This window comes from Aulonocara sp. 'chitande type north' Nkhata Bay, linkage group LG5 (assembly GCF_057382095.1).
Source record: "Aulonocara sp. 'chitande type north' Nkhata Bay isolate Kocher_YH1m ecotype deep benthic linkage group LG5, A_spYH_male_GT1.1, whole genome shotgun sequence".
NCBI classification, from domain to species: domain Eukaryota; kingdom Metazoa; phylum Chordata; class Actinopteri; order Cichliformes; family Cichlidae; genus Aulonocara; species Aulonocara sp. 'chitande type north' Nkhata Bay.
Genome location: NC_141348.1, coordinates 31,899,729 through 31,922,315, shown reverse-complemented (window position 1 = coordinate 31,922,315; position 22,587 = coordinate 31,899,729). Strand labels below are relative to the sequence as shown.

Below are 22,587 nucleotides of genomic sequence, written 5' to 3'. Positions count from 1 at the left end.
CTGACTATGTGTCCCAAACTGGTAAAGTGTCTGGGCTGCCTTTCCTCATAACAGCCATCCCTCAAGATTTTCTCCATTTAAAGCAATGCATGATCAGGGACTGTAACACCTAGTCCTTTTTACTGAAACAAAAATCCAATCTACAGCCTAAAGTTTACGGGAAATTGTTCCTAAACAACTAAAATAAAGAAAGCCAAGTAACAGCAACAAAAACTACCATCGAAGGAGGGTAAAACAAAAAGAAAAACAGCTGTAAAAACATATTGCAGAGGACCTAATGTAATAAGTTTGTAGCAGGCTTTTTGTAATTTTACCAAAATGTGGATTTTTTGTGTTGGCTTTTGTTTAGTTTAGTTTTTTCAGACTCAGAATGCTGTATTTGTGGTTAAAATGGTATTTAATTAAAGCAGTATTTGTTACTTACTTCCCTTCGGAGCCATAGCTGTTCATGCTGTCTTCTATGGACTCGTGGCTAGCCTGGCGAACAGTTCGACTGGGCATCTCCACAGCCAGCCCCGTCTCTGTGCTCCTCTGGATAGCTCCCTTCAACTTCCTGCCATCTGTATCCACTGCAAGTAAGCAAACACACAAAAATAAAACCTGAATTCAGCTACATGTGAATAGAGTACAGTGTTGTGTATGTCTGCTAGCTTTAAAATTCTTACAGTTGTTTTAGTTTATACAATCCCTTGTTTCGAAATGTCTACAGTGTTGCTAATGCCGTTACTACGTAAGGATGTTCAGTTTTAGTACAGATTGATATTTACCCTTTTCTTGCAGTAAATCAGCTTCTAATTAAAAATTGACAAAAAGTCACTAAAATAAATAACCTTCAACTATTATACATCTCATCACATAAGCTGAGTACAATAAAACACTCAAATCAACTTTAAAGTAAGCGAGTGACTGCATGCGACTGGCATTTGTTGTGGCAGGATTTTCCTCTAGTTTCCGTTTTTAATATTTCATTTGTAGTTTGGAAAATATAAACAGGAGAGGATGTCAGGTTTGTTTGTGTCCCGCTGTGACCTCATCAGTGTCACACGAAAGACGACCAGAGAGATGAGAAATTTAACAAGGCCAAGGACAAAAGCACTCGATTACTCCTTAAAGCAGGGACATACATCTTGTTGCAAAGTAGCCCACAAAATCGATGTGTGGAGCACTTTATGGGACCACTCTCTGGCTTCAAGGTGTCCTGTGTGTGTGTTTGTGTGTTGATGGTGTTCATGTTGGTTTAGTTCATAATGAAGTGTTTTAGCAGGAGGTCTTTCGACCTTGTTTTTAGAACAGGACAGGAAAGATGTTTTCCTTTTAATGGTCAGGACACCCGCAAGGAAAACACACTAAGACAACACACATTCACCACAGTCGCTCGAATACATCAGCCTAAAACACATTCTAGACCATGCCACATTAATTTTGTGAAGCTGAGTGTTTTTCAAATAAATGCCAAACGTGATTAAATAACTGAATAAAGGGTAAAATCCCCCAAATGAAATACATGTCAACAAAAAGGCACCCACAGTCACACACTCTCACACACAACTACATGGGCACAGTACTGTGAAAGTTAGTTCTGCAATTATTAAAGAGCGACCTAGAATGGTGCTATTTCTATCGTGTTCAAGTGGGACGGGACGCTGGCAGATTTGGGTTACTTGCTTCTTCTTGCTGTCTGGTTTCGTATGATCAGTTATCTCCTGTGTTGGTCCACAGATGCACTGTCATCCATTAATACCAAAATCAGTATAGCGTGCAGTCCAGAAAACCAGTGAAGGTAAAAATTCAAGGCAGTGAAAGAAATTTTTAAGAAAAATAAAACATAGTACTGGTAGACAGAAGAAAGCTTTAATACTGTTCCACTTACTTAGCATAATTCATGTTGCTTTTAAGTTTTTGATGTGTAAGATCCCTTTTTTTCCTGCATTCACACAGCACTTCCTAGAATTTTGCTGTTTCCATATAACCATTTTGGATTTGATACTGACATCCAACAACTGTTTAGAGAAAAAGAAACGTAATATGTTCTTTGCATGACTAAACATGGGACATTGATTTTTCCTACTATCTAATTAAGATGTATCTACATGTTAAACAAGCATATTTTCAGAAACTAGACGATGTTACTTGGGAACTTAAACTCTACTCCAGACGACAAACAGGTCACAGACAGTCTTTAAAAGGTTTGACTGAATCAGTCATTGTCACACATCCCTTTCAGAATAATTTCTATCTTAAGTCTATGGCTGATTCCTGGGTTCGTTCCTTGTATAAAAGTTGAAAAAGTCTTGAGTGTGGTATGGTGGCTAAAGGAAAAAGTGCAACTACAGAGAACTGGGTAACACTTTGAAAATGCTGCTCCAAAACCTCACACCTGACATACAGTAAGCCAGGAATTTGATACCAATACCATGCTTTACACAGCACAAACTTCTATTAACCGATGAACCAAATTTCTAGTGCCACCAATTACCTAAAAGCTACACAAATTGAACACAATTCTCAGTAACTAAAGTTACAGCAACTGAACCTGATTCTTAGCCAAACTGATCAAACTATACCCGAACCAAAGCAAACAAACAGGACAGCCGAGTGTGGACCAAGGCCAGTTCACATATAGCCCTGTGGACTGAGTGCAACAATGTGTAGCAGCAATAATCCTTCAATATCATAAACATATACAGGCACAAGTCAGTAATATGCATCTGCTGCAATTCATATCTCAAGCATTTATGTAATGTTTCCATTCAGAGAGATTTATATTATAATACAAGCTTAAAGCTCCAAGGTTATAAAGATAATGAGCGACAGAAAATTGGGTCAGAATGCAGATGTAATGCGTGTGACATGGTGAGCAACCTGAATATCCACATAAAAACCTTTAGAGTTGTAAAATAAGTTTCCTAATCCTAATCTTACCTGGCATCTGGATTTACGAGCAAACAAATCTGCTTTACTCCCAATCCTCCTGCCAAACTATTGTGGTAACAAGAGTCACAAGTCTTGCCAGTCTTTACTAGTATCTCCTTAACATTAAAAGGCCTTTATGAAGTTTCAGACTTCTAGCAAAATATTGCTGAATAGTTTATGGTTGCAATGCCTTTCAAATGCTGTGTAACACAAACAATTTGTATTATTTGCTGTTCGCACAACTTTGCTAACTGCTAATGTTCAACACAGGTCCTCATTGTGTTTTATAGTAGATAGAGCAATAAGAGTATTTGAATGTTAGTCTGCTAATATTTGCTGGCTGAGCAGTGTTACATTTGCTGACTTTACTTGTATTGCTATGTTTTAGCTAGGCAGCTTTACTCACAACAAGTGCTTTTAACCAAATCTACCTGTCGTTTCTGGAAAATAAGTCCTTTCCATTAGTTCACTTCTGGCTAAATCCTCTTATTGGACAGTGGCACTCTTTGTAAGATATTGACGGCTAAGCAAAGACATTCACTTTGCTTGTGTTTGAATTTGTGTTCTAAAAATATTCTAACAAAAAAATAGGGCAAGAAGCAACTCCTGCCACTTAGCAGCCATCTTGTAAAATGAAAATGAAAAAAGTAACTCAAAAGTTCTCTTAGTTTGTTGTAGAAAAGGTTTAGGAAGGTTTTTTGTCTCTTTTTCTGTACAAGTTTGAATTCTGTTTTACATGAGCATATTTATAGAGCTTTATTCATGACAAGTCTCGTGTTAATTCATGTTATAGATCATTAAGCCAAGAAAAACAGTTACAATGAACAAGTTTTCTTTGTCTTTCTCATCTCTTAATTTACTGCTTTACTGCTTATTATTTACATGAACAGTGATGCACAAGTCAATGAGGAAGTGATTTGGGCACAGCTTGTGTCACCAGCAGTGACACGGATATGGTTGCCATGGACACAGATGCCATTACTATGGAGACTGCAGTCAAACCAGAGACAGCGGTGAGGATGTTCTGTGAGCATTTTAACACAGGGGCATATTATTAGCTTGCTTCAGTGTTTGTGTGCATGTTTCCATTATGTTGTGTTATGTAGACACAAAACTTGTGGAAACAACTTCTACTTGAAAACAAAATTCTGTTGGTAGAAATTCTTTGTTTTTAGGATAAAAACTTGGTTAAAGAAAATATTAGCTTTGGTTTGAGGTTAACATTATGGGCTAAATATGGTTATGCTTAAAGTGAGTCTACCGAAAATGCATTTAAGTTCATGTTAGGTCCTCTGAAGTAATGGAAACTAGATCGTGTGTGTGTGTGTGTAGCCTCCTGTCACCTCTTGTCACGGGTGGTGTATTGAGGTGGAGTAGAGTTACATAACTAATACAACAGGTGGGTAATGGCCGGAGACACATCTACCACTCTGGTTTGCTGCAACCCTTTTCATGCCACTGATGGGATATTATCTCTGTTCACTTCAATCCAGTTGAACATGCTTTATCTGCAGCAGAGTGAAAGGCAATCTTGCCAGGCAATCAAGATAAAAGATTAAAATTTAGAGGACTGACAGTTTTTTTTTTATTTGCAGCATTTCTCCACTGATTTGTCCCCAACACTTTGCACAAAACATTAGGCCTGCGATGTTTTCTCCTTTCTCCTGCCTGCCCGCATCTTTGCATCTCTTTCAGTGCTTTCAGTGAAGTCACATCAGTTACTGCATGCTAACAAGTCATAAAAATGACAGAAAACCTTGCTACATATATACAGGCAACACCACCAGTCAAGACTAAACATGGCCTGTAACTGAACGACAGGAAACTTTTAGCTGTATGCAGTTTTTCCTATTTTTTGACAATCAGTCCGGCGACCAAAACTCACTCACAGGTCTATGCTGTCTGTGTTGAGCGCTCAGTGGATCTGCGCTCGACAGTGCAGACAGCATCGTCAGAAGGAAAATTGATAAAATAAATTACAAATGTTGTATTGTTCGATACATATGCGTACCGAACCGAAAGCACTGTATCGAACGGTTCAATATCTATACGAATATCGTTGCACCCCTAATATACACATATACATATTGTCTAAAAATGTGTTTGTTTTGATTCAATTCAGATATAATCACCCTGAAATACAAATGTTTACTGATATGACGATGACAGATGTTGGTCAGCCAGCATCTGCTTAGAAAGCCAAGCCCGGCCACTTTTCCTTCTGAGACCAGCTGCTGTTGTTTATTTGTTTCCAGATGCCTCGGGTCTTAAGTCTGGTGCAGTCATTTGAAATCTGGAAGCTCACTGCAAAGGTTCCTTCTGTCAACTTGAATTCTCTCCTTTCTTTCACTGCATCCCCAACCCTGGTCCAAGTGCAAGTGACCTGTCCTTCCTTTCACCTTAAAAAGTTTTTAAAGTAATCAAATGTCTGAAAAAAGTAAATCTTTGTAAAAGTGAAGAATTAATATCAGAATTGGGTATTATTCCCCTCAGACATGATAAGGTTTACCTAATGCTCTTGAAAGGTGAATACCATTTCCCCACTATCCTAAATGTCATCTCTATATAAATATCAGCAAGGGCATTTCTCCCAGTCTTTTCTCCTCTCTGTTCTCCACCTCTGAAAGAGGGGGAAAAAAGAATAAAAATAAAATCTCACTCCAATCTAAAATAGCCTCCTGCATTTCTGGTGAATGTAGTTCACAGCGTGTGATGAAGTGTGCCTGCTGTGATGTAGCACAAAAAGTGTCTGAGGTGACGCACAAAAGTTGTGATGTAGCAATCAGTGAGCCAGGACTCATTAGTTTGTCTCCCAGCAGAGAGATATTAATGAAAGCAGAGCAGATACAAAAATAGTCGCTCTCCATTCAGACAACTTATCTGACCAACATACAGACAGGGAGACTTGTAGACAAGGTAGGTCATACCTTGTGGCCTAACTCACTCAATAGGCAGATATTTCTGCAGTGAATTGGGATCTGCCTTAACATAAATCTCCCAAAATTGATTTCAGACTTTTACTGGTAAAATGTCTAAAAATGACAAAATAAGTATTTGCTTGTGTTGTGCAAATATGTGTGAATGTTTATGATAGAGTGTAAGTTAGTTTAAGGCACTTTGACAGCAGTAGCGAGAATCCCATATACAAATAATATTCATGAATATATGTCAAATATGTCCTTAATTAAGACAAATATGACATGAAAGGAGCAGCTGTGTTAGAGGTGGGTTGCAATGTGGCTTGCAGATACTGTAGACAGCAGTCTCAGGCAGCTTAAAGCAGCTTAAATAGCATGCTCTATAGAAGTTTTGCACTTGCAAAGTCACCAGCATTATGAATCATTAATGTATCTAAAGTACTTAAGAAAACTGTTTTTTAAAAATCACTTCATGATTCACAACTTAGGAGACACTGCCAAATATAATCTTGGCAGTGTGGTCAAATTTTCTATGTACAGCTACAGACAACATCTCTCCAACTTTCCAAACAGCATCACAAATACATCCCCTTCTTGCACAGTGGGGTGTTATCATGTCAAAGCCCTGTCAGTGTTACTGCCATAGAGTGAACTGTAGCATCATATAACTTCCCTCTTTTCTCAGGAAGGACCTTTTTTTCTGAGAAACCCTTTATAAAGTTTAAAAACTCAACTTCACACACTTCTGAGCTCCTCCTAAATTGTACTGTACATATTATAGCCAATTTAAAAGCAGACTCCCTGCTTATTTTAGTTCTGCAGATAAATTTTTTTTAGCAATTATCTATATGTAATTTGTCAATCAGGTTATTGTTTCCATTCTTCATAACATGACATATGCAAAAATGTGTTAATGCATACTTTGTTGGAAAAGGGACAGTCATCGCTGCATGTCTGAACCTCTGTGGATGAATCAGTGGTTAAATGAAACTAAATGGATGTACAGCAATATCCAGTGAGTGAAATTACTTTGTCACCAGTAGACTATTCATTACAGAAAGAGATGATTTGGCATAAGGTGCCTGTCAGATTGAGAGGATTCTGGGAGGCGCTGAGAGAGTTGCATTTATTTAAAAAATGACTTTCCTGGTAGCGGTACTACAGACGATGACGAGCGATGACTAAGGCTGGAGATGAAAAAGAAGCTGCCTTTTCAAAGCTTTGGCACCACATATGATGGGCAAAGCAGAACACTGAACGCCGGAAGAAGGAGTCAGCGCTAATTACTTTATTGGTAGATAAGCATTTTTTTAACCTTCCTAGAAATTGAGGGTTTTGCTGAGTGTGCTATACTATTTTTGAACACTGGGGAGTACTGTCACAGTCTTATGTGTTTGGCCAGGAGATACCCCAGTTTGAATGCCTTGCTCAAAGATATTAGGATAGATTAACTGACAAACAATGTTTCAGACTGATTATAGTATCAGGATAGTTTTGCTCAGCTGCAGGAGTTTATTGGCACAGCTGCTGCCCGTGAATTAATCAGTTTCTTCTCATTTAAGCAGCAGTGTGATGGCACCTGGGTCCCTTGTACACATGCCTCTACCACAGTGATTGGTGCTCCCTGTTTACAGGCTATCTAACCTAACACCAAGATACATGACTGTTTGGTAAGATGGTCTTTGTACAGTTAGTGTATGTGCATAAAAAAGTAAAGCTGCCTCACTAACACAAGATCGTGTTTGTAGTTAGAGGACACTCGCAGTAACAGTCTTGTTACACTAGTTTGCACATGAAACGGAACAAGATGGGGTGATAAAGTGGTAGCCACCCCTCATCTCACTTTAAACGAGGATGTGACTGAGGCCAAAGATTATCTGACATCAAACTAGACATCCATCAGATCATGCATGTAGTCACAGCTGAGAGGTATTTAATTAGTATGAGCAGGCACTACTAATTAAGTGTACCATACGTACTTATTTCTGCATTTCCCATATAAAGTTGTATTATTAGCTACAGTATGTAAGTACAGATTCTCACAGTATGTACAGTAGTATGTGCTTGTAAAGTGTGTCTCAGTTTTTCAAAATAAAAATAAAACTTGTACACTCAACAAAGTAGGGAATTTTTTTATATTCATATTAGCAATTTAAGCAGAAGATAGATGTAATGTGGAGGTGCAAGGTGAATTTAAGGGAGTGACTGAGTGAGTATATTCGCAGGCTTTTATGGTGTTCGTTGGGCCTCATTAGCTGACCATCCTCCCAGGTCAGCCCAGTCTATTGATGTTGGCCAGGGGAGCATGTTGATCATGCATCATGCAATCTCTGTTTTAGCATATATACTGTATATTTAAATCAATACTGTATACAACAACAGCTCTCAGAGAGCACTAATTGGTAATATGGAAATCCATATTGACAGAGATTTTAAGATCTAGAGTGGTTTTGTGAAACTTTATGATGTCATTGTGACTTTGTAGGGCATCATATTGGAAACATAAAAAGTGCATTTTGCTGTTCTCACCAAGCCCTCTAATATGACATATTACTTGATACCTTGATTACTTGATTCTTAAAAAAAAATTTCAATGTCATCATTGACCTTGAGTGCTAACAATGTTAGTCAAGGTCAAATGCTTAGCCAAACTAGGTACTCATGTTCCCCGAGGCCTAGTATATTGCTGTGAAGTTTGAAGACGCTCCATGAAAAACTGTGGGTAATATAACATTTTTACAGATTTTCAGATTTGATGTGATCTTTACCCAATTTTCAAGAAGATTAAATCAGCTCACATTTATATTGGTGCCATCACACAAAACCTGAAAATTATATATTGAAAACTGTGCACACTAGACTGCTAACAAACTCCTTTCAGAGGGAGAAATATAGGTGCAGTTAAGGAGAATGAAATCAAAGCTTTCTCTTCTATGTACATGCCTTATCTGTTATCTCCTCTCAGGTGAAATGAAATGTCCCTGTGACCTGTGAAAAAGTTATTGATGAGCTGCCAGTATTCTGATTAACCCTTTATATTGATTGAAAATCTCAGTTACAAAGATCTTCATTTGTCATTGGTTCATTAGTGAACTTGCTGCACTCTGGTTGACCTCCTCCTCCTCCAACATGATGAAAAGCCATATCGTTTTTGCAAGACTTGCCGAATACCTGTTTGGTCATTTATGAGCTGCCAAATATGCTAATCTATGGATTCTACAAGATTTACAGTGGTACACTTTGGCACCAAAAAATCAGCAATAAATTGTTTTGTGTTAACTTTTACTTAACCAGGAGATTTTTTTTAATTTTATTTTTCCAATAATGTCCTGTGCCTCTAGGTTATGTAAGCTACATGGTGTAATCATCTGTATCAGACTTGGTCTAGCACATCTCCCAGCATCCAGTTACTGTATCTTTTTTTCTTGTTTCCTTAAATCACTTTTAATAAGTGCCCAACACTTATGGCTACGAGCAAACCTCAAGCCGTGCTTTTTAGAAATAAGTTGGCATTTGTCATCAGCCGTTAAATGTGACAATATTGTGAAACAGGTCAGGCCATCTTGGTAAGTTATTCTGTCTCATGTACAGTACACACTTCTCAAGTGGTTTTGCTACTGTTAACAGAGTTAAACCAAAGGAGCTGCCTGGGTAAGGCAATCAGAAGCAGGAAGTATTCTCACATCGGCAGCTTCAGAAGTCACATGGGCATTGTACTAGTTAGCATTTTCACTAGTGAATAATTCTTTTAAGCTTTAAACTCAGTCATGATTCACTACTCATTCACTCGCTCATGTATATTTATGCAGCTTTTTGTTCCATGAACTGTGCATGCATTTCAAAGGAAGCTGAAAATTTGAAGTTCTATACTATTGTGCATAAGAAAACAGCAGGGACAGTATCAAATACCATTTAATGTCTACACTAAATTTTTATATTGGCATGCACAAAGTAGTACCAAACACAGTGTATGTTGTATTTAATAAAGGAAAGTATTGACTTTTAATTAAGGGGATTATTACGAAGTTATAAGGTCATGTAATCAACAAAGTAATACAATTCATGCTGTCATGAGCAATTTGATTATATTTGTTGTTAAGATCTTCTAATGTGGGCGAACATCATATACTACAAACACTTAATAATAATAATAGTGGATTGCATTTATATAGCGCTTTCGGAGCCCTCAAAGCACTGTACAATTCCACCATTCATTCACTCTCACATTCACACACTACAGTTGTAGCCACAGCTGCCCTGGGGCAGACTGACAGAGGCGATGCTGCCATATCGCGCCATTGGCCCCTCTGGCCGACACCAGTAGGCGGTAGGTGAAGTGTCTTGCCCAAGGACACAACGACCGAGACTGTCCGAGCCAGGGCTTGAACCGGCAACCTTCCGGTTACAAGACGAACTGCCAACTCTTTGAGCCACGATCGTGCACTCAAAACGCTTTATATAACATGCCTCATTGAATCATTCATACCAGAACTTTTTTCTATGCTTTTTCTACCCAAGTGCTTCCTGTCTAACATTCACACACATTCCAGAAAGAAACTTGGCGTTCAGTATGTTGCCCAAGGATACTTTAGCATGCAAACTGGAGCAACCAGGGATCGAACCATCTACCAGTGTATAACCTGCTCTACCTCCTGAGCTACAGCCAGCCCAAATCCCTCTGTAAGACCAGCTAAACACTCACTGGATAAAAATACTAACAGAACCTCATTGAATCATTTCTTTCCATCCCTGTGGCTTCTGAGAAAAAGTGCTCAGTCTAGTGACATCAAGGAAGATATGAGGACACTGACGTCAGCATACGTATGCATTATTTACTTGAATACCACTTCCACACAAATCTAAGATTCTCATTGCTCTGATTTGAACATACTGGATGACTGTTTCTCATCTATAAAACATTTATTGTGTTAGAAGAACAAGCGATGTTATATTCAGCAAAAGGCTAGTTATTTTCCGATAGAAAGACAAAGAGAGACAGGAAGAAAAAATAATGTAAAGAGGCAGGGCCTCTTGGAAGAAGAAAAATATCTGTCAAGATGGCGAGTTACAAAAGAGAAGAAGCCCAAATTAAAAAGAACAAGACAGAGTTTGAGTGGCAGGATCGAGAGCTACAGAAAAGATAGAGATAAAATGAAGGGTTGGCAGCATCGATGAAATGTGATAATGAAAGGGAGAAAAAAAGAAAGATGATTTATTTCTGCTCCTCCATACTGTAAGTACTCTGCCACTGAAGCAATTTAACAAAGTGATAAACAGCTTTCCAGAGAATTACACAACTCATATTTATCCTCGTTGTCTGACAGACCCCATACACTTAACTCTTTTTTTTTACTCTTTGATACAAGCCAAAGCAGCTAAAGGAAGTTTATAAGACACTCACATGATAGAAAGAAATGTAAAATACTCAGTTTTTAATTATTTTTTACAATTTTATGTAATGCAAAGCATGTTTGATCACCATTAAAACTTTTTTTCAATATTTACATAATTTTGTGTAAAATGCAAAGAACGGCAGAGTTTGTTATTTTATGAAATCCCTATGGTGGTAAAAACTGATATGGAAAAGATATATATAAATCTTATAAAGTTTGTATCTGTCTTGTGTGAAACTTGTATGAAAAGCATACAAGAGTGAAAACAGATATAAGATCCCTTGAAAAATCATATAATGAAACTTGTATGTTTTGGATACTTACTAAAACAATATATGAAAGTAATGAGAAAGTGGCCACTTTCATGAGTAAATCATGTAAGCCTTATATGATTTACTCATGAAAGTTTTTACTATTTCTTTTCCATATGGGAAGATTCATCCATTCGTTTTTGTCTGCTCTTACAGTTCCGGGTCATTGGGGGCGGAGCCTATGCCAGCTATGATAGGGTGAGAGTTTATCATAAAATATGTTTTTTTAATTACAGTTCTGTTGTTTTTACAAAACAAGCCCTATGAATGAAAACAAGTCCCATCCATTGGCCCCTTAATGCAGTGAGGTCAACCTGTACCCTTACACTGAAAAAAATATGTTGTTGGATTTACTTAATTCAATGGTGGACATTTGTTGCACACAGATGTTTTGCTTTGGCAGCAACTTAAACAATTGAGTTAAATTAACACAATTTATTCATGTTCAATAAACCTGTGCAATTTGTGTTGATAAAATGTGACTTAAACATGTTTTGATGAAGTAATTTGAGCTCTTGAAATATTTTAATCCTTCACAATTTTCTCACTTTATCCCAACACCATTCAATAACTTTTACCCAATACTACTTGGTCACTTAAATGCTACATGTTATCTTCAAATTACATTTTGCTATTATATTCTAGCATCAAATACACAATTTTCAAATGGAGGCCTTATAACAGATTGTATTGTTCTCTTCCAAGATGGTTGCTGGCATCCACCAGTAACCTTTCAAAACAAAATGTCTAATTTCACTGCATTGACAGTAGGTAAAGAATTAAACTGACATTACTCCTCCACTGAATCTATATAAATCAACAGTTAAATAATGTCAGTTCTTCCGTGTTCTCTGGAATCAATCACAGCAAAGAAATTAGACTGTTTCTTTTGAAAAATGTTGGGAAAGAACAATACAAAACATTCTATTTAAGGCCTCTGACGTCAAGATTCAGTTAAACAACAATTATAACTAAACAATTTGAGGTAATGTTAGTTTCCATTAACATTAAATTAGGTTACTGAATTGGCAAACACCTTCCTATTAACATTACCCATTTTACCCCAATAACTAAAGAAATTAGCACCTGCAGGTCAAAACCTTTATTCAAGAGATGCAAAAATAACATTGATACAGTGACTGTCAAAAATTACAGCACTGATCATACTGTGACATCTTGGTTCAAAACAGCACACTTAGAAATATTCAACGTTCTTTACTTCAAATGAATGAAACTGAAAATACCATTTCACACGACCCATATGGGATATTTAGACTGCATAACTGTTCATGCTACATCTCTTCACTAGTAAAAGAAAGAAAAAATACAAAGAGAAATTTAAAAATGCTGCCAAACAGACAGAGAACTTGTACAGAGCAAAAGGAAAAACAAACAACAACAACAAAAACGGCTCGTCCCCATGGCAGTTGCAGAGTTTATAAAAATGAACCCTGCGATCCGTTTCTGGAATTGAGCTTCAAAATGCAGCAGAACAAGTGTGAGATTTAAATGTCCTCTCACCTAGAGCTGGTCACCTCACATGCATAACAGTGAGCTTTCCTTGCAGGAGCAGTTTTGTCTCAGTTGTGAGCTTTTCTTGAGAGCTGAGTTGCATCCAACTCCATTACCACCCTTTGAATCACCTCAAAAGTGTAGCAGAGTTGTGATGGGTAACTCATATTGAAGGAATAAAAAAGGTCCAAACAGCATGGCTACTGCAAAGGTCACGTTATCCAGATCTTGAAGAACTACTATACCCTCGATGATGATGCCAACATCAGAAAAGTCATTGCCTGGTGCATCCTCTGGAGACAGATGTTCATTGTGGTTTTCTCAATCTGTGCAGTGGCCTCAGTCAAGTCCTGGTTAAACACAAAAAATTTCTTTAAGATTCCTTTTTAAACTCATCTCTTTTGAATCTACCAGTTCTAATGTTAGAGTAATTTAAACCAATGCAAGCAACATAGTAAATAGCTATAGCCAAAGAGTTGCCTGCCATGCTGCCATTCATGGTCTAACAGAGTTTCTAAGAGAGGGTGAAAAACATAATAATTTCAAATGCTTTACATTAGTTTTTGTTAGAAAGACACCGGCCCATCAGAAATCCAGGTTTTGTCACTCAGAAGATGTTAGAATTTAGACTTTCAGCCCCACAATTTGGTTAGCTGTTGGTCTTTTTTTTTTTTCAAACAAAAGCTAATGTAAATACTGGTGGGATTTTCCTTTGTTCACTAGAATGACAAATTTAAAGTTTTTTCACACTGATGTGACCCCTAATATAGGGGGGTGGGGCCTCAAGGGGGGGCGGCCGAGTTCACTACCAGGCCTCATGTGAACTTCAAATTATTAAAGAGGACTACTGGTCCTAACTGGTCCAATGAGGATCAAGTGGATAACTAAATGCATTTTTAAATGTTGCAAAGCCACAATCTACTCATAAAACACTCACCATGAACTCCTGCGTGGAGAAGATGTTGCAATTGTCTTTCACACGGATGCGGAGCACTTTGATGAGACTCCCTTCGAGCATTAACGTCATCCTAAAGTATTATAACAAAGAAAACAGAGATTTGTGAACTTTTCAGTAGCACAGAAGAAAATGATCCCAGACAAAAACTTAAACCAGTCAACATGCAACACCAGCATCTACAAAGAAATATCAAAAGTTTCTGTTTGACATCAACTTTATGGATATATAGTTTCCAGAACATTTATTTTTTTAAAAAGATAAATTTTTCTCAGTGGGCCAGTAAATGCATAACGAAAATTATGGCATCCTTTCGGTGGAATCAGTACTCACAGGTAATAGTTGACTGTTTCAATGGATGCAGCATAAAAATCTTTTACTGACCTAATGCAATACATATACACTTTGTAGTTAAAGAATTTTAAAGTTCTTACTGTCATCATGGCAGCTACATCCTTTAGCTTTGTGCCCTGTTCCCCCGATCACTTTGCAAACACTTTCAGCAGACTGTCAGAGAGAAACTCAGCTCCGTCAGAAACCTTGACTGTAAAGGCATGGTTGGGATGCACTGGAATGCTGCATTTCATCTAAAATGACATAAAATTATTTTGAAATAACAGCAGGCACTGTGCTTGGTTAATCAGTAATGTTTTGTTGAATAAAAACTGTGTTTCCAGATCTTATGGGATTAAAAAAATCCAAAGATGTTTGTTTCTGATTTGCAACCCAAGAACCCACAAGTTACAACCTCATTTTAGTTCAAGTGTGCATTAATGTGAGTCCAGTAATCACCTTTCTGACAATACATACAGGTTAAACCTATGGCAGATTTTGGATTTCTCAGTTGTATTAATAGGGTGGTCTATTTGAGTATGCATGCACCTAATAATTATAAAAAACCTATTATAATTAAGTTACAGAAACCTTAAGCGAAAATAGAATATACTTTCTTACCATAACACCTTGAACCCACAATCCATCAGCTGACTCCTGGTGAAATGCAGAATAGATGTGGTCTCTCAATGTGCAGCAAAAAAAAACAAAAACAAAAGGACAGCAGGTGAGGGCAGGAGGGGTAGGGATGTAAGCTAGCATAATGCCACTGATGATATTAGCTAAAGCTGTTCAATGTCCAAAATCTCACTAACACCACGGTGCAGTAAATACACAATGTAACTGAAGAGTCAGTTGGCAAATCTATTCACACAGAAAACCAAATTATGTTATGAGTGCCTCGTAATTAGGTTTAATGTGATATTACGGCTCTTGTGCCAAAAACAAATTCAAATGAAAAAGCGCCAATTCTTTGACAACAGATAAAACAGCAAATAAGCTAACGGCTCTTTTTTAGCATGTTACATGGCGGCACTCTAGACGTTTAACTACATTTGGCTGAAATATGGTAAACATTAATTCAAAAAATCAAGACATACCAAAAAACGTAGAGTTGGCTGCTCGACTTGACTGAGATGGATGCATTTTTTAAACCACGATCCAAAGCCCGCGAGATGAAATCACGCGTGGTTTCACGAGATTTAACGTTGCTATCTTATTGACTTACTTCACCTGAACATGATATGAACAATTTAATACACCCTTTCTGCATATCATGTAGTTTTTACACTATATAGTTACATTTATCTTTAAAACATGAGGCAATTGCGTTAAATACATGCAAGATGCTTACATAAATCCAAGAGATGGCCAGTCCCTTTTTTTCAGTGTACCGGGAAAACAGCCTCAAAGTATAATATTTCCACCTCCACGTGTGACTGTGGAGGTAGATAGTATTCACTTAATCCAAACACTGCTGGTTGAGTTAATGCCAAAGAGTTTGATTTTGATTTCATGTGACCACAGAACTTTATCCCAAACCATCTCTGTATCATTTGCCTGTACATGTTCCCTATGCTTGCAAGCATAGGGGACCTTGGGCGCCATTACCGGTGTAGTGTGTTACCAATGGTGACACACTACACACGAACAAGGCTCCTCCTGTGTAGTTTTGGGCTGATCCACAACCCCTTCTCATGATCATCCTCACCCCATGAGGCAAGATCTTGCATAGAGCTCCAGACTTAGAGCATTTGATGGTCATTTTATAGTTCTTCCATTTCCAAATATTCGCACCAACAGTTGTCACGTTCTCACTAAGCTCCTTGCTGATGGCCTCGTAGCCTATTTAACCCTTGTATAGGTCTATAATTTTGTTTCTGACATCATTTGACTTTGGTTGTGCCCATGGTAATGGAGAGGTTGGACTGGAAGAAACTGATTCTGTGGACAGGTGTGCTTCATACACATGGTAAATGGACTGGTTCACACGCATTCATGCATTGGAGAGCAACTTGGAGTTAGTTTCTTGCCAAGGATATTTGGCATGTAGACTGGAGCAGACAGGTATCGAACCACCAACCTTCTGATTAGTAGGTGACCTGCTCCACCACCCAAGACTTCAGGAGGATCAGGAGGATCTGTAATTTAATGACTGATTAATTGCAATCTGTGTGCCATGTGGGCACAGACTGGATTCTTGCCCACTGGAGCCAGAATTCAAATACTTATTTCACTCAATTGCAGGCAAACAAATTCATAACTATTTACTTTTTGGGTTTTTTATTGTTTTTTTTTTTTATGAAAATACTTTGTCCTATCAGCGTTTTTTCATCTAGTACATCTGTTTTGACTCTAACCTGATAGTTTTTTTTTATTTTTTTAACGGATCAAAAAGGAAAAAAATCTCGCAGTTTACTACATGCAAAACTTTGCAGTCTTGTAGCCACTGTACTAGTGTTAACATCAGCATCCCAACATGTTCTGACTGTTACTCTAATGATTAGCAGTTTAAAGATTTTTGACTTGCAAAGTTACCATAAGGCAAAACATGCAGTAAGTACCATTGGAGTTTAGTGTATTAGCATCCCAGCATTTGCTAATTGGTAGAAAAGTGGATGTTCAGTGCTAAAGACTGTACTGGACCTGAGGTACAGTACAATGCAGAACAATACATGTTCAGAAACCAAAAAATATTGTCCTCATTAAGATAAAAAGTTAAAAAGACAACTTTTTAAGTTTAAAAAACTGATTAGTTTCAGGTAATCAAACAGGTCCCTGTACAATCTGAAAAGGAAGCATAATAAAGTCAGATATGGTGTAGGATTATCTTATCAGACTAGTGTCTGAACCAGTATAACATTTCTATCCAGCACATTATCAGTGATAATATCTTGATCAAATCAATGGCAGTGCAAGAACCCTTTTTCTACTTACAAGTGATGACTGGACAGTTTTCTTGTGTTGCTACAGGGAGAATAAATCACTTTAAGGAGCACCAATTTTGTTGGTCCTTTCAATGAAATAAATTTAACATGATTTTGGCTAGTTCTTTGATAAAGGACTCACACGTGCACACAAAAAGCCCTTGTGTAAGCACTCACTCTCACATCCACACAAGAGAGTCCTCTAACCTCTATTACAGCTGGCACTATGGTGATTTGTTCCCGCCAAGGTCTATATTAGAACCGCAGGGCAGTGAAGAGGAATAACTGGTCCAGAATGGAAGCAGAGGCTCCAACAAGCACTTTTTTTAAAAGCAAGAAAATGCCTGAGCAAGGACTTTTGAAAATAGACTCTGAAGAATCAAGTATAACAATGAAATTAGAAAGAAATGGTCCAAAGTTGAGTTAGATCTATATTAGAATTATTTTATACGGACACTAGAGGTCATTTTTAAGGAAACCTTCTCCAAAATATTATAAAGTATTTTACACATCATAACTTAGAGTTGACCTGAAAAAGCACATTTCCTTTTTTACAAGTAGTAACAATCCCAAAACTTATTTTCAAAGTATATTTTCTTGTACCAGCTAATCCAAGCTCACTCTGATATTCTAACAGCTGTTACAGTTTTAAAATTTCATAACGCCAGATGACAAATTGTCTTGTTTTTAATGGATTATTGATAATCTACTGTGTGCACCCCTGGTTTGTCTAAAAATAAAAAAGGACCCAGTAAATAAGGATGTATAGAAAAAGACAGGTTGCATATGTTATCATTAAACAAAAAGCCTAACATCTGTGTTACTTTCTTTTCTTTAGTTAGTCCTCTATCACAGTAAAATGAATTATCTTTCAACATTTTGACAGAAATGTGGATAAAAAAGAATTATGGATACTTTTTGTTCTGATAAACTAGCGAAATATCACTACAAAAGTCTTCGTGTCCTTAAGGTGCTGTTGGAGAGAAAATTCTTGGTGGTAAACTGATTCTTGGGGGATTGTAAATGGCGATTAATAGATGTTAAAATATAATTAATTAATTTTGAAATGAATGCTTTCAATTATATGAAAAGAGACCACAAATCCCCAGAGCTGCAAACAGAATTTGGAACACTACTGAGAAAATATCCATGAGCATATCTTTGTACAGTGATGGACTATTTTCTACTCACAAAATCTCTCCCAATGAGAGGACATCATATTAGATTCAGTGCATGTTACATACATCTTTACAGCAACTCCTAATATTCATTACAGAAACATGTTCCATAGAAAATTCAGTTAGAGCCAGTGAACATCTTTACACTCAGTTACTTAGTGTAGATGCAACACTTCTGCAAGAACAGAGACAAAAAGCGTAGTTGATCCAATAATAGCATCAGATAATTTTCTAAGCTTTTCGCTATGTAGCTTGATTTTATTAGCATTATGATACCAAACAAACGGATTGTAAATGTTACTGCTAAAATTCTGAGACATCAGTAGGTGGAGCACATGTTTATCTTCATGCGGTTTCATGAAAAGGGCTCTTTCGCGAGCATTTCAAATTTAAGAAATTCGAGTAAAACTAAATGAAAGCGGTGGCTGTGATATATTTTCTCTTAAGTGTTCACAAATTAAAGCATCAGAAGGGGGAGGTCATGAGGAGGGGAGGTGGGGTGGTTGTGCTGCTAGCTGTAGCCTTAATTTAAATTTATCAGATACGAGAGTGGCAATAAATCTCATCTAGCACTCAAATAAGAACATTTGCCAAATGTTATGGCCTTGACCACTGTCACCCACCCATCTGCTTAACCTCTTCTGTGTTTTCATGATATGTAGATCCTGCTGTGCAGTCCTTGAACCATGATTGGACCCAAGTGCCAATTAGTCTGCTTCCAGGATTCATTCGACCCTGATTGGAAAGGCAACCCATCCAGCTCACCAATCAGCAAACTCACCTTGTTGCTGACATCTAATTTAAGGGAAGCACTGATGTCATTCGGGCAGTGCTGTGATATAATGTGAGCAGCCTGCCTCTGAGTCTCCTGTAGTTCACTGTGTATTCGTCTTTACTGTGCAGATTCTGTTTGGTAGTAATTTGAAGTGAGTTAACACTATGCAGATGTAGTTCAAAGCTGTTTAACTGGTTGTTTTTCTAAAGAGTTTGTTTCATTGAATCATATTACTGCCAATTTATTCAGATTTCAGGACCCTTGTTTTTACTTTTGCAGTTTTGTCTCTTCTTTTTAGTAGCCATTACCATTTTATTGTTCTTCGCTTTACAGTGTTATGTTTCCTTTAGCCGAGCTAAGAAAGGACAAGGACTGAAACTTTTTCTATGAGGACAGAAAAAGTGCATGTTTTCTCAAAAATTATGAATTTTCAGATATCAATTGTTGTCCTCCCTTAAAAAGCTGCTTAAGTGTATACACAAGAGCTGTTTTATTTGCCAGAAAAAGGACATAGTGTAAAATATATTTTGCTGACACATTTAATGTATTTGTCTTCCAAAAATCTCTTTGGAAATATGATAATAACACAGAAAACACAACAAAATACAGCTGTAGTGAAAAAAAATATACAGATGTTGGACTAATTTAGTTTCTAATTCAAATTCAGTTTTATTTATATATATATCGCCAAATCATAACAACAGTCATGTCATTGTGCTTCATTGTGAGGTAGACACCCTACAATAATAAAGGGAAAACACCAAGCATCAGTAAGCAAGCACTTGGCAAAGGTGGAAAGGAAAAACCCCTTTTTAACAGGAAGAAACCTCTGACAAACCCGGCTCATTTGCTGTAACCAGTTAGGGGTAAGGAAGGGAAACAAGGGTATGGGAAATCAAGATTTCCACTCACTAAGATGCTTTAAAATAATAAATCTGTCATTAATTCCTTTTCTTTTTCTACAATATATTGAATTATTTGAGTGAGAGGTTTTATTTAGACCCAGAATGGGTCTAAGCACTGACTGTGGTGTCTGCAACATCTCGCAAAAATGATGTTCAAGCAACAAAAATAAAATCCAAGTTGCTATAACTCATAGCTAGTTTTTGACAGCACGGAAGATGGGCATAATGTCAGAAAACAGAGAGGTGAAGAGTCAGGTCACTGCACAGGAAGAAAGGACTGCCAAAAGAGGAAAAGGAGCGGGAAAAAATTATGACAGGTGAGAGCAGGAGGTGAAGGAGACAGCAGAAAATTAGAGGCAATGATGGCTGAAAAGAGGTGAGGGAAGACAATGAAACATGATGATAAAAGAGAAGAACGAAAGGAAGAAGAGTCCAAAAACAAATTGGACAAAGGGGGAAACTATGAAGTAGGAAAAGTTTTTTTTTTACTTAATATTTCTATTTAACTCATTAAAGGTTCTAGTAATCACAGCAGTTTACCAGGAGCCTGAGCAGGAAGTGGTGATTTTAACCTGTCATGAGAGACAATGGGAGGTGGCTGTCAAAGCTCGTCGGATCAACACATTCAAATTGCCTCTCGGTGGCTTCCTGTCATTACCACACAAAGCACGGCTGTTAACAGGCTGTGGCATTAAGAATGAAATCTCACTCTCATTCATTATGTAACGGTATGTTTGGAGAGGAATCGCAGAGGCTGTCTCGTCTGGCTTTGTCTCCACTTGAAACCCACGTCAACTTGACTTCCTGCTCTCAGGCTGTCACAATGCAGCCTGTCAAGACAGTCAGGCATCATTCAGACCTTCATTTCATTTCTGTACTCATCTTATGTATTTTTTTTTTCTACCTTTCCCTAATTCTTTGGCTTTCTTGTTATTTTTAGTCCTTGCTTGGATCCCTGCATCTCGTCCTAGTGTCTGAGTCCAGCCCCTATTTGGAACTATGTCAGTCTGAAATCTGAAGGGGTATTTAAAAGGAGATCAGTTATTTTAAGCACCCCCAGTGAGTTAGTTGCCAGTGTAAATGGTGTCTGGAAAGCACAAATTCTACAATAGGGTCCAGCATAGAAATCGATTTATTTATTTATAAGCAAGAACGCTTCAGAGTGCCAGATGGTTCTAGCTCGCTGTCAGCAAGTAATCCATTCATTTGCAGGCCTGCTACACCAAGAGAATGCTTTTTGCAATAGATATAAGCCGCAATATCTGATAGCTAGTCGCTCATGTTTTATTAGAACCTCATGAGTTGCTGCCTGCTTTAAAGGTCAGCTGCATTCACATCACATTTGCCTAACATACTGCTGAATGAGGAATCGGGCAGCTGTTTAAACTACATTTTATGCTACAATTCGCAGAATGCATGCAAATACAGAGCTGCTCTTGGCCAGATGCACTGATATGACAAAATCTTTTACATTTCTACACAACTAAGTTTCCATTTACACTTGGGATAATTTTAATCACTGGGTGAATTAAATGAAAAGATTTTTTATTTTGGGTGTGATTTTTACAAAGGTTGAACTGTGCAGGTGGATAACTTAGTAGTAGCAGGACACATTTTCAGTGAACCCATTGCTAGCAAATTCAGTATCAACACTATGCATCTGCACACGTAACAAATGCTTGACTTGATCTGAGCTTGTGCTTATGTCACACAGATTGAATATGAGTGCTGTTAGGTCTTTTGGAGTCCATTAAAACACAAAATAACAAACAAAAAATGTTTTTGTTTTTGAATGGATGTTGGTTTCTGTTTGGATCTACACAACCAGACAATACTGCCAGTAACACAACATAAGGAAGCAAGAAGGACACACAAAGGATGCGGAGTAAGAGCTGGTAAATGGCTGAAACAGGAAACCTTTGCCAATAATGCAACACATGCGCACAGTAGGGGGCTCTGTTCTGTGGTGGTTGGCATAGCTATTCGTTATTATAGTAAAGATGGTGGTGTGTGCTTTTTATTTTATTTTCAATTAGAATTGCATTTGTTTTGTGCTTTGGATGCTGATCGTGATGTGAAAATAATGAAACCATAATGCTGTGCAGCTGAGTAGTACTAGCGTGAGCTGTAGGAAAAAACTTACCATCCTTTTTAAGCTTTTTTCCCTCTTTTTTATTTAATATTTAAAAAAAAATTTCACTCAGACTGAACTGGTGATCCGAGGTCCCCTTTACTGCCCAAATAATTACTCTTAGGCATTTCATTAATGTCTTTCAAGCAGTAACAATCGTCTCTAAAAGGACCTTGCCATTTCCTTGATTTCCATTTTGCTTTGTGTTCAATCTGAATAAGGCTTCAAAGAAATTCAAACTGTCTTCTACAAAGCAGTGAGCGACATTCGGCACAGAGAATTTGCCAACATTAGATCTTCGTCTCCTCGCAGCTCTTTCATTCCCATTGGTGTGAA

General features: G+C 37.5%; 1 protein-coding gene and 1 long non-coding RNA gene across 3 annotated transcripts in view; both read right to left on the bottom strand.

Moving 5' to 3' along the window:
* Nucleotides 1-22,587, bottom strand: part of rims4 (regulating synaptic membrane exocytosis 4) — a 56,004-nt gene that overhangs the window by 23,480 nt on the left and 9,937 nt on the right. For both annotated transcript variants that reach the window (XM_086293037.1, XM_086293038.1), the window contains exon 2: nt 425-569. In XM_086293037.1, the coding sequence (XP_086149163.1) occupies nt 425-569 (145 nt within the window). The remainder of the gene's footprint in view (nt 1-424; nt 570-22,587) is intronic.
* Nucleotides 11,866-21,688, bottom strand: LOC147331026 (uncharacterized). The gene is made up of 4 exons (XR_015129140.1): nt 14,957-21,688; nt 14,437-14,589; nt 13,985-14,075; nt 11,866-13,397 (listed from the first exon to the last, which is right to left on the bottom strand). It is a non-coding gene; the product is annotated as an uncharacterized LOC147331026 (long non-coding RNA).